The 15,450-nt window shown below is 41.2% G+C and overlaps 1 protein-coding gene across 7 annotated transcripts in view; it reads right to left on the bottom strand.

The window, feature by feature from the left end:
• CSMD3 (CUB and Sushi multiple domains 3) overlaps positions 1-15,450 on the bottom strand; it is a 2,007,504-nt gene that overhangs the window by 337,138 nt on the left and 1,654,916 nt on the right. For all 7 annotated transcript variants that reach the window (XM_075352941.1, XM_075352934.1, XM_075352935.1 and 4 more), the window contains one exon: positions 14,402-14,579. In XM_075352941.1, the coding sequence (XP_075209056.1) occupies positions 14,402-14,579 (178 nt within the window). The remainder of the gene's footprint in view (positions 1-14,401; positions 14,580-15,450) is intronic.

Here is a 15,450-nt window from a genome sequence, read left to right as displayed (position 1 = left end):
AAAAAAAGTTAAAAAAAAAAATGAGGTCCGTCTTATACTCTGGTGTTGTTCTACCAGAGGGGGGAGGCAGCGGTGCAGGGTCACAGGAGGCAGAGGCTGTGCTGGTAGTGGTGGCGAGTCAGTGGTTGCAGTGGCAAGGCAGTGGTGGTGGCGGGTCAGTGGTGGCGGTGATGGTGGGTGAGTGGTGGCAGTGGTGGGTCAGCAGTGGCAGCGGCAGGTCAGTGGTGGCAGCGGAATCTGCAGTGGTTGTGTGGAGCAGCAGGCTGATGCAGGAAGTGTCCCAGTCTGTTCGCGGTTCGGGCTGCAAAGAAATGGTGCCTGGAGCAGCAGATGCGCGGATGGAGCTCTCATCCAAGAGCTCCATCTGTGCATGTGCTGACTCCCGGCATCATCATTTGAAGCCAGGACCGCAAACAGACAGGGACACTCGCCGCACAGCCACTGCAGTCTGCACAGCCACCCGGCCGCACAGAGTGGCTGCCAGCAGACCGCTCGCTCACCCGCACAGAGAGGCAGCTGGTTTCCGGGACAGAGAGGCAGCCGGACGCTGGCACCAACAAGCACCTGGCCGCCTGCATGCACCGACAGGCACCCGGCCTCCCACACGCACCGACAGGCACTCGCACACAGAGCTGCACAGACAGCTCCGCACCAATTCATCTCCTGGTAAGCTATATTCAGATTTTAAGATGCACCCCTCATTTTTCTCACAAATTTTTGGGAGGAAAAGTGCGTCTTATAATCAGAAAATACAGTACATACAAAAAAGCTTTATTATCTCATTGTCCTTTGTTGTTTATCAGTTGTATTTTTATCGCTAAGTTTTCTTTTACTTGAAAGTGTTTTTAATTTTAATTCTGTTGTTTTTGTGCCATAGGACATTTTGATAAACTTGTGGCGCAGTTCTGTAAACCACCCAAAAATGTTTTGCTATATTTGTGATGAAGTTACTTTAATATCACAGAGGAGAATAACGCCATTGATGAAGAAAAGTTATTTCCTGTATTTTTACTAAATAATTGGAGATCAGGACAAACTTTGGGCCCCCGGTATTTGTTGCCCATCTTACATTACACCTCACACAAGCTGGCTCAATTGTAAACCGCGACACATGGCATTTGTTGTTCCAATGGTATGGAGAGAGCCAAGAGACCATTCTACAGATGTCTCTTACTATATCACAAAGAATGCTGGAATAACAATTAAATAAAAATATTTAATAGAATATCCGAATATTCCTTCAGGAATTAGGGTGGAGCCACATAGCTCAGAGCTGCCAGTCCCCACTCCACCAACATCTTGGACCTAGGATCAAAACCAATATTGAGACGCTGATTTTATTGAAGAAGAAGCTGAATGAGAACATCTTGATTTTCTAGGTTATGAGTCTGGGGATAGTTAAACGTTGGCTATTGGGCCTAGGGAATATGTATCATCAGTAACAGACAATTATATTCCCAAATATTTCTTTATTTTAAGTATATAAATTAAATATCCACACCTACAGTGAATTAATTATAGTACATGTACCTTTGGTATCAAAGACAGTTCGCATACATATAGCATACAGTAGTTTATAGTACATATAGGTCCTTGATAACAAGGAAATTTGCATATAGCATACAATGATTATTCAACATAAATACAGGCCGCTCACTCCAGGATTATGGATAATGCTTCACAAACACTTAACTTGTGGGCTTATATGCTCTTTCCCATTATACTCATGGCAGACGCTATTATGATTTAAGCAAGTCCAGAATAGGCAAGCATATAGAATCCAGTCCCAGTATATTCAGAGTGAGTTTGACATCAAGCCTGTTAGTTTGATCTTCACCTCAACGCGTTTCCCCACATGAATTATTGTGGTTCATCAGGAGGCTACAAAAAGCAGAATATAGTCTATCAGGTTTGCATATTTGTATCATTAAAAATAACACATGCATGTGTGGAAAATAAACATAGACATAGTCAATATACATTGTATCTACTTGCCATAACAAAGAAACAATAGGGTATGCAGATCCACAGAGTCTTTCCTTAATGGAATCGGCGGTAGCACAGAGCGATCCTGTCAAGATAAACAGCCACTTCCGTCCCTGGAGACTCTATGGATCTGCATAACCGTGGAGGTTTATAAAGCCGGCATAACTTAGATCAGCTGCGTGCCCCTAGGTAAGATGGGCTGGCGCGTCATAATGCCGCTATTGCGCCTGCGTGCAGTAATTAAAACACTGCAGCTGTGTATCATGAATAGTTTATGAACGATGTGCGCGGCGCATGACCCCACCGCGCATGCGCGAATCGTCACCATGACGTCAGCGCGCATGCGCAGTGCATCGCACCGCGTCCCGCAGGTGCACATCCATCTCAACTCGGACAGATTAGCTGCGGCCTTCCGTGTCTCATAATGCCACATCAAGGCTAAGTGTCGCATATGCCCATCTGATTACCCGCAATAAATATGCATAAATCGATAAAATACCGGCAATCACAGTGGCAATGTTAGTGCGCATGCGCGATGCGTCATCTCTGACGTCATAGCGCATGCGCAATACACCACATTCCGCCACATTCAGCCGTCTTGGGCAAATTACTATTGCGCCTGCGTATCGCAGCGAACCCTTGCGGTTACATATTGGCATATGATCTCTACAACGCCAATATATATAACAAGATGAAGCTTGCTTTATATATATAGCAGGTATAGATCATATAACTATTTTCAGTATATACTACCACATCGCTATAGGGCACACAGATCTGATCTTTACATAGACAAATATGCACGGCAGATATATTTCATGATCATAAATTAGATCTCTGTTGCATATATTTCTTTTACATAATCATACTTATATATATTCATATATTAATCAATGTAGCTTATTAAACAACATAAAACAGGGGCCCTGTGTAAGATTAATAACATATACATAAACAGGCAACCCTAGATGCAGAAATTTTCTCCAAGACTGATCATTAATATACTCCAATTTATCAAAGCAAGAAGATAAATTTATAATTCAATATTTTCCAAAAATTTGGATGAATGCCATAGGCATTCTATCTCTAATGTTATAGCGTTAAGGATATTAAACAGATAAGTCCTTAAGTACTTTTACATAGGTAGGAAACAACTAAAAGAGAGCAGTTCGTTAAGCCCTTTTGGAGATAAGGAACCCATTTTAAAAATCCATTCAGATTCTTTCTGTAGTAGAATTCTATCGAAGTCCCCCCCCCCCCTTGGATTACGCCTTACTACTTCAAGTATAGAGAATCGGATATGCTTTATATCCCCGTGATGTATGGTATTTATATGCCGGGAAATTGGGGTATCCCTTTTATTCCGTATATCGGATAAATGCTCCCCTACCCTTCTCCGAAATTCTCGTCTTGTTTTACCTACATAATCAAGGGGGCAGTTGCAGGTGGCTCTATAAACAACTCCTGTAGATTTACAATTACTAAAATCTCGTAGAGTGAAAATTTTTCCTGTTGCTGCACTTCTTACTATTTTACATGAATCCATAGAATCACAATAACTACAGGTCCCACATCGGAACATACCGCATATCTGCCTGTCCAGCCAAGTCCCTAACGGACGAGGTCCTTGATATATGCTATGCATGAGTCTATCTCCTATAGTTTGGCCCCTTCTATAGGTAATGCATGGATTGTTTGGAATATATTTGGCCAGATCTCTATCTGCCTTTAAAATATTCCAATGTTTGTTAATAATTCTAAATATCCGTTCAGATTGGACGTCAAAGGTACCGATAATACGTGTAATATTCAAATCCTCCTTTTTCTTTTTTGAAGACATAAGTGTATGTCTATCACTATCTCTGGCAAATGCATAGGATTGCTGTAAGATTCTTTTTGGGTACCCTCTGTCCAGGAATCTTCCAAACATATCTGAGGCCTGTATTTTAAAATCTACATTGGAATATTTTAAAGGCAGATAGAGATCTGGCCAAATATATTCCAAACAATCCATGCATTACCTATAGAAGGGGCCAAACTATAGGAGATAGACTCATGCATAGCATATATCAAGGACCTCGTCCGTTAGGGACTTGGCTGGACAGGCAGATATGCGGTATGTTCCGATGTGGGACCTGTAGTTATTGTGATTCTATGGATTCATGTAAAATAGTAAGAAGTGCAGCAACAGGAAAAATTTTCACTCTACGAGATTTTAGTAATTGTAAATCTACAGGAGTTGTTTATAGAGCCACCTGCAACTGCCCCCTTGATTATGTAGGTAAAACAAGACGAGAATTTCGGAGAAGGGTAGGGGAGCATTTATCCGATATACGGAATAAAAGGGATACCCCAATTTCCCGGCATATAAATACCATACATCACGGGGATATAAAGCATATCCGATTCTCTATACTTGAAGTAGTAAGGCGTAATCCAAGGGGGGGGGACTTCGATAGAATTCTACTACAGAAAGAATCTGAATGGATTTTTAAAATGGGTTCCTTATCTCCAAAAGGGCTTAACGAACTGCTCTCTTTTAGTTGTTTCCTACCTATGTAAAAGTACTTAAGGACTTATCTGTTTAATATCCTTAACGCTATAACATTAGAGATAGAATGCCTATGGCATTCATCCAAATTTTTGGAAAATATTGAATTATAAATTTATCTTCTTGCTTTGATAAATTGGAGTATATTAATGATCAGTCTTGGAGAAAATTTCTGCATCTAGGGTTGCCTGTTTATGTATATGTTATTAATCTTACACAGGGCCCCTGTTTTATGTTGTTTAATAAGCTACATTGATTAATATATGAATATATATAAGTATGATTATGTAAAAGAAATATATGCAACAGAGATCTAATTTATGATCATGAAATATATCTGCCGTGCATATTTGTCTATGTAAAGATCAGATCTGTGTGCCCTATAGCGATGTGGTAGTATATACTGAAAATAGTTATATGATCTATACCTGCTATATATATAAAGCAAGCTTCATCTTGTAATATATATTGGCGTTGTAGAGATCATATGCCAATATGTAACCGCAAGGGTTCGCTGCGATACGCAGGCGCAATAGTAATTTGCCCAAGACGGCTGAATGTGGCGGAATGTGGTGTATTGCGCATGCGCTATGACGTCAGAGATGACGCATCGCGCATGCGCACTAACATTGCCACTGTGATTGCCGGTATTTTATCGATTTATGCATATTTATTGCGGGTAATCAGATGGGCATATGCGACACTTAGCCTTGATGTGGCATTATGAGACACGGAAGGCCGCAGCTAATCTGTCCGAGTTGAGATGGATGTGCACCTGCGGGACGCGGTGCGATGCACTGCGCATGCGCGCTGACGTCATGGTGACGATTCGCGCATGCGCGGTGGGGTCATGCGCCGCGCACGCGCGCGGACATCGTTCATAAACTATTCATGATACACAGCTGCAGTGTTTTAATTACTGCACGCAGGCGCAATAGCGGCATTATGACGCGCCAGCCCATCTTACCTAGGGGCACGCAGCTGATCTAAGTTATGCCGGCTTTTTAAACCTCCACGGTTATGCAGATCCATAGAGTCTCCAGGGACGGAAGTGGCTTTTTATCTTGACAGGATCGCTCTGTGCTACCGCCGATTCCATTAAGGAAAGACTCTGTGGATCTGCATACCCTATTGTTTCTTTGTTATGGCAAGTAGATACAATGTATATTGACTATGTCTATGTTTATTTTCCACACATGCATGTGTTATTTTTAATGATACAAATATGCAAACCTGATAGACTATATTCTGCTTTTTGTAGCCTCCTGATGAACCACAATAATTCATGTGGGGAAACGCGTTGAGTGAAGATCAAACTAACAGGCTTGATGTCAAACTCACTCTGAATATACTGGGACTGGATTCTATATGCTTGCCTATTCTGGACTTGCTTAAATCATAATAGCGTCTGCCATGAGTATAATGGGAAAGAGCATATAAGCCCACAAGTTAAGTGTTTGTGAAGCATTATCCATAATCCTGGAGTGAGCGGCCTGTATTTATGTTGAATAATCATTGTATGCTATATGCAAATTTCCTTGTTATCAAGGACCTATATGTACTATAAACTACTGTATGCTATATGTATGCGAACTGTCTTTGATACCAAAGGTACATGTACTATAATTAATTCACTGTAGGTGTGGATATTTAATTTATATACTTAAAATAAAGAAATATTTGGGAATATAATTGTATGAGTCTGGGGAGTCTCAAAACTAAACCAGGTTGATCTAAATGATTTAGCTCATGATCTGAACCTAATAAAAAGTCAGGCAGAGCTTTTGGATTTGAGGCTCAAAGATTGGCACTTGCTGGAGAAGGGAGCTAAAATATGTTCTCTCGGCCATAGACTGCAGTAACTTGAACTTATTTTCAATGGAACTGAATGTACTGCAAGGATGCAAAGTCTCTGCTAGATGCGATGGGACATGAGCACAGTCCTCAAAATAGAGGTGTTTTATAGACTTTTCAAATATCAGTTTAAAATGGGTAGTTCTGCAGAAAATCCATATGTTCCTCTTGCTTATGCAGCAAGTCTGAAAGATACATATGAAAATATGCATCTTCTACTGCCAAAAATCCTTTACAAAAACTCCAAGTGGGACATTTCTGGTGCTCTGAAGGTAAAAACCTTGTTACTTAGGTTTCAGCTTGGCTTTACAAAGTTTTGTTGTTTTCTCTGGGAATGGGACAGAAAAGAACACACAAAAAAAAAAAACCATTTCACAAAAAACCAGAGGCCAACAAAAAACTGTTTGATTCCTTGAAGAAAATGTGTCCTTCATCGGCCTCTGATAGCTCCAGAAAAAGTTTTCCTTTCCTACTAGAGATGACTAGACCTGAGGTTTGATTTTAAAATCGAACATCAACTTAAAAATCAAGGCTCGGGTTCGGGGTTTGGATGCTTTATGTGCAAACGTCACTTACGCGAGCATCACTTTGCTCAGGTACGCTTGGTGCTCAGCCCTGTGTGAGCCACTTGCAGTGTTTGAACGGCTCACACTGGGGGTAACATCAGCACAATTACATGTAGTGTGCAAACCAAAAACATTTTTTTAAAAAGTCCATCCACTCTCCCCCGGAAGTGATCTGCTTATTTGTGGGTGGGGGCTCAAACTGCCAATCAGTTACTTGCTTTGGGGTTCAGGTCAAGCTCGAGGCAGTGAAGGCTTGGCTCGTTTTCTGCCGGTGAACCGAACCTCTATAGAACCACTCATCTCTACTCTCCACAAAAAAAGCCAAAATATTGTGGGGCCACAAATAAGGGAAATTATGAAAGACATTGATTTTGAAACAAAAAAAGAGACTGATGCACCGGCGCGAGAATTGGTCAAAAATGTAGGGGTGAACTTCATTGATAACCATAAAGCACTAACCTATAGTGACTGCTATTACAATGTTACAAAGAATTCGGATGCAATATATCTATCAAGATACATTTCCTGGACCTCATTTAGATATTTTCTTCAATAACCTATGAGATGAAAGTGTTGAGCACGGGGAGCGGTTTCATCATGACATTGTGCTACTTGAAGGCCGAAATGAAGCCCAAAAATGCTAACGGACTACCGTTATGAAATAAAAATAGACACACTTGCCGTTAAATACTTAAGAAAATTGAACAAATTTCTTTTTAAATAATTAAAAAAATGAATTAATTTATTTTTATTAAAAATAAAAATGTTAAATGATGGAAATGCATATAAAGCGGGGTTTACATGCAGCGACATTGCTAACGAGATGTCGTTGGGGTCACGGAATTCGTGATGCACATCCGGCCTCGTTAGTGACGTCGTTGCATGTGAAACATACAAATGACCGCTAATGATCAAAAATACTCACCTTATCGTTGATCGTTGTAAGGTTGTTGGAATCCCAATTATCGTTGCTGCTTTTGCACGCAGGTTGTTTGTTGTTCCTTAGGCAGCACATATCGCTACGTGTGACACCCCAGGAACGACGAACAGCACCGTACCTGCGACCTCCAGCAATGACGTGGACGTGTCTTTCCTGTGGCTGCTCGCCACCTCTCCGCTTCTATTGGCCGCCTGTCGTGTGACGTCGCTGTGACATTCAACAAACCGCCCCCTTAGAAAGGAGGCACTTCGCCGGCCACAGCGACGTCGCAGGGAAGGTAAGTCCGTGTGACGGGGCCTAACGATATTGTGCGGCATGCGCAGCGATTTGCCCGTGACGCACAAATGACGGGGGCGGGTATGCTCGCTAGTGATCCCACTAGCGAGATTGCAGTGTGTAAAGCCCCCTTTACTCAAAATCCAGGCCTAAAAGAAAAATTATGATTTTTTTTTTAATATTTTTGAATCAAGGGACAAATTACCATAATAAACATACTATTTCATGAATTTAATAAAAAAATATAATTTTGGGGGCCTGTGTTGCTCATGAATATATAAAAGTTGAATACAGATGTAACTCAAAATAAATGAGTTTGGGTGTTTTGCACAAATAGTATTTAACTCAGTGAAGCAGAAGTCAAGTTGGAAGGTGTTAAATCTATAATATGATATTTTAAAAATATTTCCTGCCAGCACTAAAGGTGTTGGAACTTCCTGACAATTATTGATATGAGAATTAGCTGTGGGTAGTAGAAAGGTAGGTTTTTTTTTTTAGTCTAGTTGATAATTCTATATATGGTTAATATAAACACTTGATTTATCATTATGTCTTGAAGACCGTAAATGTTGTTAGATTGGAGGAATTGATAGGGAAGAAAGGAAGCTCATGTATCACCCTCAAAGAGGCAATGACTAAGATATTGCGGAATATCTGTAAGCTGTATGGAGATAAACCTGCTGCATATTGCCTGTATCTGTAGTTTTTCTACTGTCCGGGGAGTGCGAAATCTTAGATCAGACATCTAAGCTCTGACATAAACATTTATTTGCTGATAAATAACATCTGAAATAGATGGAAATCTGCAAAACATATGATACATGCTCCAACATGAGCCACAGACAGTCTAGCAGTAAGCAACCAGAGCGGTTTACAACATTTCCTTTTTCTGTTAATGAGATTTAATGCTAATTTGGAAGGTTGTTATAAAATGTAGTTTACTTGTATATTTAAAGAGAGATTCCAAATGTTTAGATAAAAACAACACTTTTATGCAGAGTCTTGTTTGTTTGTCTTGCATAACATATCTGCCCTAAAAACTAGGAGTGAAAGCGCACCAATCACCAAATTTTTTTTGTATATAACCTAAAGCCAGTGCTATACTGGCACTATCATGCTGATTACATACATACCTTTAGTTGTGGGATCGGATGTATAGTTTTTGAAACACAAGAAAGTAAAGTTTGTGAAATGTACAGCTTTTTGATCAGCAGCAGCTGCCGAGCAGCTAATAGATGGGGGGTTTGACAGCGATTTCCGCCCCCCTGCCTGTTGTTCCTCCCTGTTACGGAGGGGATGATTAGGTATAAAATAATATGAACCAATCGTCACCCAAAGTCCGCTGGGCAGATGATAAGGCCACAACAGGACTGGTAGACGCACACAGCAACACAAGAGAACTGAAATAGGTACAAAGGGGATGTTAAGGTCACACCCCAACATGTAGTGTGTACCTTTTAACTTCACAGGTACACGTGTGCTGGTCACGTGTGTAGAGACACGTCAGACCAACAGGTGACCCAGTTACACTCACTGGGACACCAGGGACATAAATCTGGAACCGGTCACATGCGTACGGGGCACGATTGACCGTAAACAGGTATTAGTCACGTGCGAAGAGGCACATCAGACCGAATTGACTACCCAGTTGATGTCGCCAGGTACACAGCGACTTATACACACACACACACACACGTCTGTCACAAACACTGCAGACCACCGGTCACGTGTGTACGGGACACATAAGGCCGGGAGAATATGCAGCTAGTGGTACTGGAGACCGGAGAACTGGTAGGACAATGGTTGACACTCACCATATCGAAGTACGGATGTGCACGAATACGAATACCCAGCACCGTTGCCTAACCCTGAAGTAGTCACTGTCCTTTTATATAAATGCCTGCCACAAGCACTGCAGGTAGATGGCGCTGGAACCCACACACTCTCACAGATAGGTTAGCTGCCTTAGCTGTCAGCATACAGAATGACATGTGCACGCCAATGGGCAGAGCTACAGACCTTTTATAGCCACCTCCATAGCCCAGACCACATGGCATGTGATAATGGCATTGGCTACAGCCATACAGAGGCTGCCACGTCATTGCTGATGTGATGATGACCAATCAGTGGCCGCCTTGTCATTGATGACATCACCCACATGCTCAGTATGATTGCATGAGCACTAAGGCGGTCTTTGTACACTGCGACATTGCAAGCCGATGCTGCGATGCCGAGCGCGATAGTCCCCGCCCCCGTCGCAGCTGCGATATCCTTGTGATAGCTGCCGTAGTGAACATTATCGCTACGGCAGCTTCACATGGACTCACCCGCCCTGCGACGTTGCTCTGGCCGGCAACCCGCCTCCTTATTAAGGGGGCGGGTCGGGTGGCGTCGTCACTGCGACGTCACACGGCAGGCGGCCAATAGGAGCGTAGGGGCGGAGATGAGCGGGATGTAAACATCCCGCCCATCTCCTTCCTTTCGCATATCCTACGGAAGCGCGGTGACGCCGGTAGGAGATGTTCCTTGCTCCTGTGACTTCACACACAGCGATGTGTGCTGCCGCAGTAGCGAGGAACAACATCGGACCATCGCATCAGCGTAATTATGGATTACGCCGACTCTGCACCGATGATATGATTACGACGCTTTTGCGCTGGTTAATCGTATCATCGAACCTTTACACACTACGATGTTGCATGCGATGCCGGAAGTACGTCATTTTCAATTTGACCCCACCGACATCGCACCTGCGATGTTGTAGTGTGCAAAGCCCGCCTAAGGCTCAGGATGGTACAAAACTCTAGCCAACTGATGCCTCAAGCAATGGCGAGGTGGCGCTTCGGACTTGACCGACCCCAATGTGGGAGTCAATGACATGACTGGACCGGACCAGTTCGAGGAACAACAGAACCCCGAACCGCAACACTCCCCCTACCTTTTATTTATGCTAGTACTATTATAGAAGCACTTTACTAATGGTTATGGCTAAATCAAAGTGGCTAGAAGGACCTGTGCTAATGTCATACCCATGTGACCAGAAGGGGCAGGGCCTCAGCCAACATAGCTGATACCAGAAAGCAAATTATTTTTCTGTTGGCTGAGGTCCTGCCCCTTCTGGTCACATGAGAATGACATCTGCATGGTCCTTCTAGCCTTTTTGATTTAGCAACAACCATTATTAGCATAAATAAAAGATGGGAGGGACAACAGACGGGGGCGGGAACCACTATCAAAACTCACCCTATCTATTAGCTGCTGCCAATCAAAAAGCTGTACTTTTACAAACTTTACTTGCTTGGATTTCAAAACCTATGCATCCTAGCTGACAACTAATGGTATATAAAGAATAAGCTTGATAGTGCCAGTATAACCCTGGCTTTAGGTTATATAGGAAAATCCTAGAGATTGGTTCTCTATAAAGCTCCAACTGGCTGATCCTTCTCTACCTGTACATTTTCTGTTGGGCGAACCCAAACATATCTGATTGTCGGCCTTTGTGATCAACGTGTTATCCAGGCTTTCATCTAAAGAATATGGGAGGCATTGGTGGGAATTCAGTGGTTTACTTCACAGAAATGAAATATCTTTGTACCGTATTAGCCAGTAGATAAAATTTGAGAGTCACCAGTGCTTGACACCTTTTAATGGCTAACCAAACAAATGGTAGCAAATCACAAGTTTTCGGGACTAATTTCTTCATAAGGCATGGTTGACTTTAACACTTGAAAATTATATTTATAGTTTACTTGGCTTGAAATTAAATTGGCCAATATCTGTGTAATTAAGAGTGAGAGATAAACTAAAGCTCATTAAAAAATTTTTTTAAACCTTCAGGAATATAATAGCACTATGAAAGCAAAGGGAAAAAGCTATCCCAAATATTATTGTATTAATATACTTATGATTTAATTTTGATAAATCAATTAAGTTCCATCAATTGTCAACTGACATCCAATAATTGCCTGATTGTTACAACTAAAAACGACATGGTTGTTATCCCTATGGATGTCACTTTAATGTTGCATTAAGTGTTTGCTAGTAGTAGTTTTAATGGTAATTCAGTGCATGTCAGTTCTTACTAGGACTTTATGGACAGGTTTTTCACTACTAGTTGCCAAAGACTACTATGGCTTTCACCATTTAACCCCTATAGAGAGATGTTGAATTTATACTGGGTCCTATTGATTGATTTCACTGAGTAGGATGCTGACTGGTAGAGCTGACTGGCAAAAAATAGTCAGGATGCCAGACTAGTACCAGAAATTTTAGAATAGGAGAAGAAACGTCAGGTAGAAGAATAGTAAAACAACGGTCAAGCAGCAGTGCTCAACTTGGCAGGGCAGAGGGTGACGTGTGGATCACTAAGGCTCTTCTCCCTCGATTGCTCAGTTTGGCTGAATGGTCAGGTCTAGGAAGAATTCTGGTGGTTCCAAACGTCTTCCATTTATGGATTATGGAGGCCACTTTGCTCTTAGGAACCAGGAGTACTGCAAAAATTCTTTTGTAACCTTGGCCAGATCTGTACCTTGCCACAATTATGTCTCTGAGCTCCTTGGGCAGTTCCTTTGACCTCATGATTCTCATTTGGTATTACATGCACTGTGAAGTCTTATATAGACAGGTGTGTCCCTTTCAAAATCATAGTCCTATCAGTTTAATTAAACACATCTGGACTCTAATGAAGGAGTAGAACCATCTCAAGGAGGATCACAAGGAAATAGACAGCATATGACTTATATATGAGTGTCTGAGGAAAGGCTCTGAATACTTATGACCATATGAGATTTCAGTTTTTCTTGTTTAATACATTTGCAAAAACTTCTACTTTTCTGGTTTTTTTCTGACAAGATGGGGGATGGGGTGCAGAGTGTACATTAATAAGAAAATAAATGAACTTTTTTGAATTTACCAAATGGCTGCAATGAAACAAAGAGTGAAAAATTTAAAGCAGTATGAATACTTTCTGTACCCACTGTATGTAACAAAAGCTAGATATTTTTCAGTAAAGCAATTATCATGCACAGGCTAGGTTACGTCTGGTGTGAGGATAAACACAGAACAAAATAGGGATATCACCACGACAAACAAGGGGAACTCTGGGGTCACTTACAATGGTGAGCACCAACGCTAGTGAAAAGGAAGAAGGGCACCTCCTCACCTTACCTGTCGCTGTATCCTGTAGCCAATTCCTATACATGTTCCTCACCTGTCGCCGAGCTGGAACCTGAAGCCCTGAGATGACCCTACAATGGTCTTTGGCTAGGAAGTGGGTAGGTGGCAAACGCTATCTGCACCGCTGCACTGAAACAACACACCAGTAAAGGACGACAAACAGGGGGAAACACCACCACAGACTGCTGAAGTCACCACCATGACAGCAGCCACACCAGCAACTCCAAGAGTGGAGATCAGCAGCTCCTTCCTCCTCCAAGACTAGAATCCTAATAAATCAAAAATAACCGATACCCTCTGGTGATAGCAGAGGGTATATAAAGGGCCTGGGAGTGGTCCCAAACCGGAAACAACTGGGATGGTAATTGGCCTGCTTGCTGACAAGAAATTCTGCCATTAACCCTACAACTGCCAAATGTTTAACCCATTACTTGCCAAATTAGAAATTTTCATTTTTTTGTTATTAAATGACAGATTTTTAATGAAAAAAAAATTAAAATTAAAAATGAAAATGAAATGTAAGCAAAATTAATGAATTTAATGAATGAATTAAATGAATGAATTAATGATTATTTAATTTAATTTAATGAATTTTAAGCAAAAGATTAGGCGTCCCAAAAAAAGGACATTGGTAGAAAATAGGTTAAATTGCAGAGTCTCACAGGAGAAAGTAAGACTCAGTCCTAAAACCTGTCACTAAACTACTATAGCAGAGGGAGAACCGTGACAGCAATTGAGGATAAATACAGTCTCTTCTGCCAAAATGCCTGAAAATGCAAAACAATAGAGCACCCAATCACATAGAACATCCTGGAGTTGTATTTCAGCAACCCCTATGCATTTGGTGTGGGAAATAGAACATTTGAAATTGTGAAAAAAATAAAAATATTTATGATCCAACAAACAGAAGAAGGCAACTCATTGATTTTTCATAGTATACATGTAGCAAAGTTAAAATGAATAATTACTGCAGCAATGATATTTACAAAAACCATATAGCGCAGTTTTGTTGCAAAGTAAATGGCCATTCCCGCTAGTAAAAAGACTTCTTACCATACAGTGATGAAGTCATAAATGGGTTCCGTCTGAAGGACTGTGAAGTTGATGTATATCCCATTTCCTGGAGAAACCTTCACCAGCCACAGGCAGTCTTGGAAATTTGGGTACTCATCTGGATATCCAGGGGAGTAAATAGTACCATTCATTGCGGTTATATTTCCTCCACAGAGGGCTGCAAAAGAGTTCAACAAACAAGAATGGTAAGGACCTGCTGTAAACGCTTAAGTCTGTGGGGCTTCATGAGAGACATGCAAAAGAGCTTTTCAAGCACATGTACTTGAGTCATCCAAGTTGCTAAGCTGCAGGCAAAAAAAGAAGTACTACAGCTCTGGAAATAGAGTTTTTGTTTTATTCTGAGAAACGTAAATGACAGGGTACGAAAAAAGCAACTAACTGAAATGAGGTATTCGTAAAAACGGTACGCAAACCTTAAAGGATAAGAGATTCTGGTGTCTAACCTACAATTTTACAAAAGATTGAATTAAAAACTAGATAAATTTATGTTGTTAGTGTCTGTAAAGTCTTTCACTGTCATTTGTGTTGCAGAGCGTTTTTTCTTAGTACAATATTCATTGTCCATTATGTTATACTAGAGGTGCAGCCCAGTCACTGTTTGTATAGGTCTGCTCACTCACATTTCACATTCCATTAATCATTGCTTATACCAGTGCAGAGGCTGCTGTAATCACCAGACTACATTCATTCAGACATATAAGGGAGGGATTTAGCAAAGTTTTTACAATTGCTTTGCATCATTTTTGTGCACAAAGTGCCACATTTTGCAGTTTTAAACACCCTTTCAAAAAATACATTAAATGTATATCAAATATCACCTGCAACTTTCATAAATTTTGTGCTAATTGAGACAATGCAGAAAAAAGGCTATTAAAATTCCCCCTTCTGATAAATTCCCTGTATAATTTGCATTTCCCTGTTTAAGTAAGAATCTCTAGTATCTTTAATTATCTTTATCTATCTGGTCCTCTGTCAGCAGGGAGGAAGTAAAGGGCTGCAGTCCTTCAAGCCACCTCCTACTTTGTCTC

This window comes from Anomaloglossus baeobatrachus, chromosome 6 (assembly GCF_048569485.1).
Source record: "Anomaloglossus baeobatrachus isolate aAnoBae1 chromosome 6, aAnoBae1.hap1, whole genome shotgun sequence".
NCBI lineage: Eukaryota > Metazoa > Chordata > Amphibia > Anura > Aromobatidae > Anomaloglossus > Anomaloglossus baeobatrachus.
Note: the sequence above shows the minus strand (reverse complement) of the source record. Positions and strands in the feature narration are given on the sequence as shown.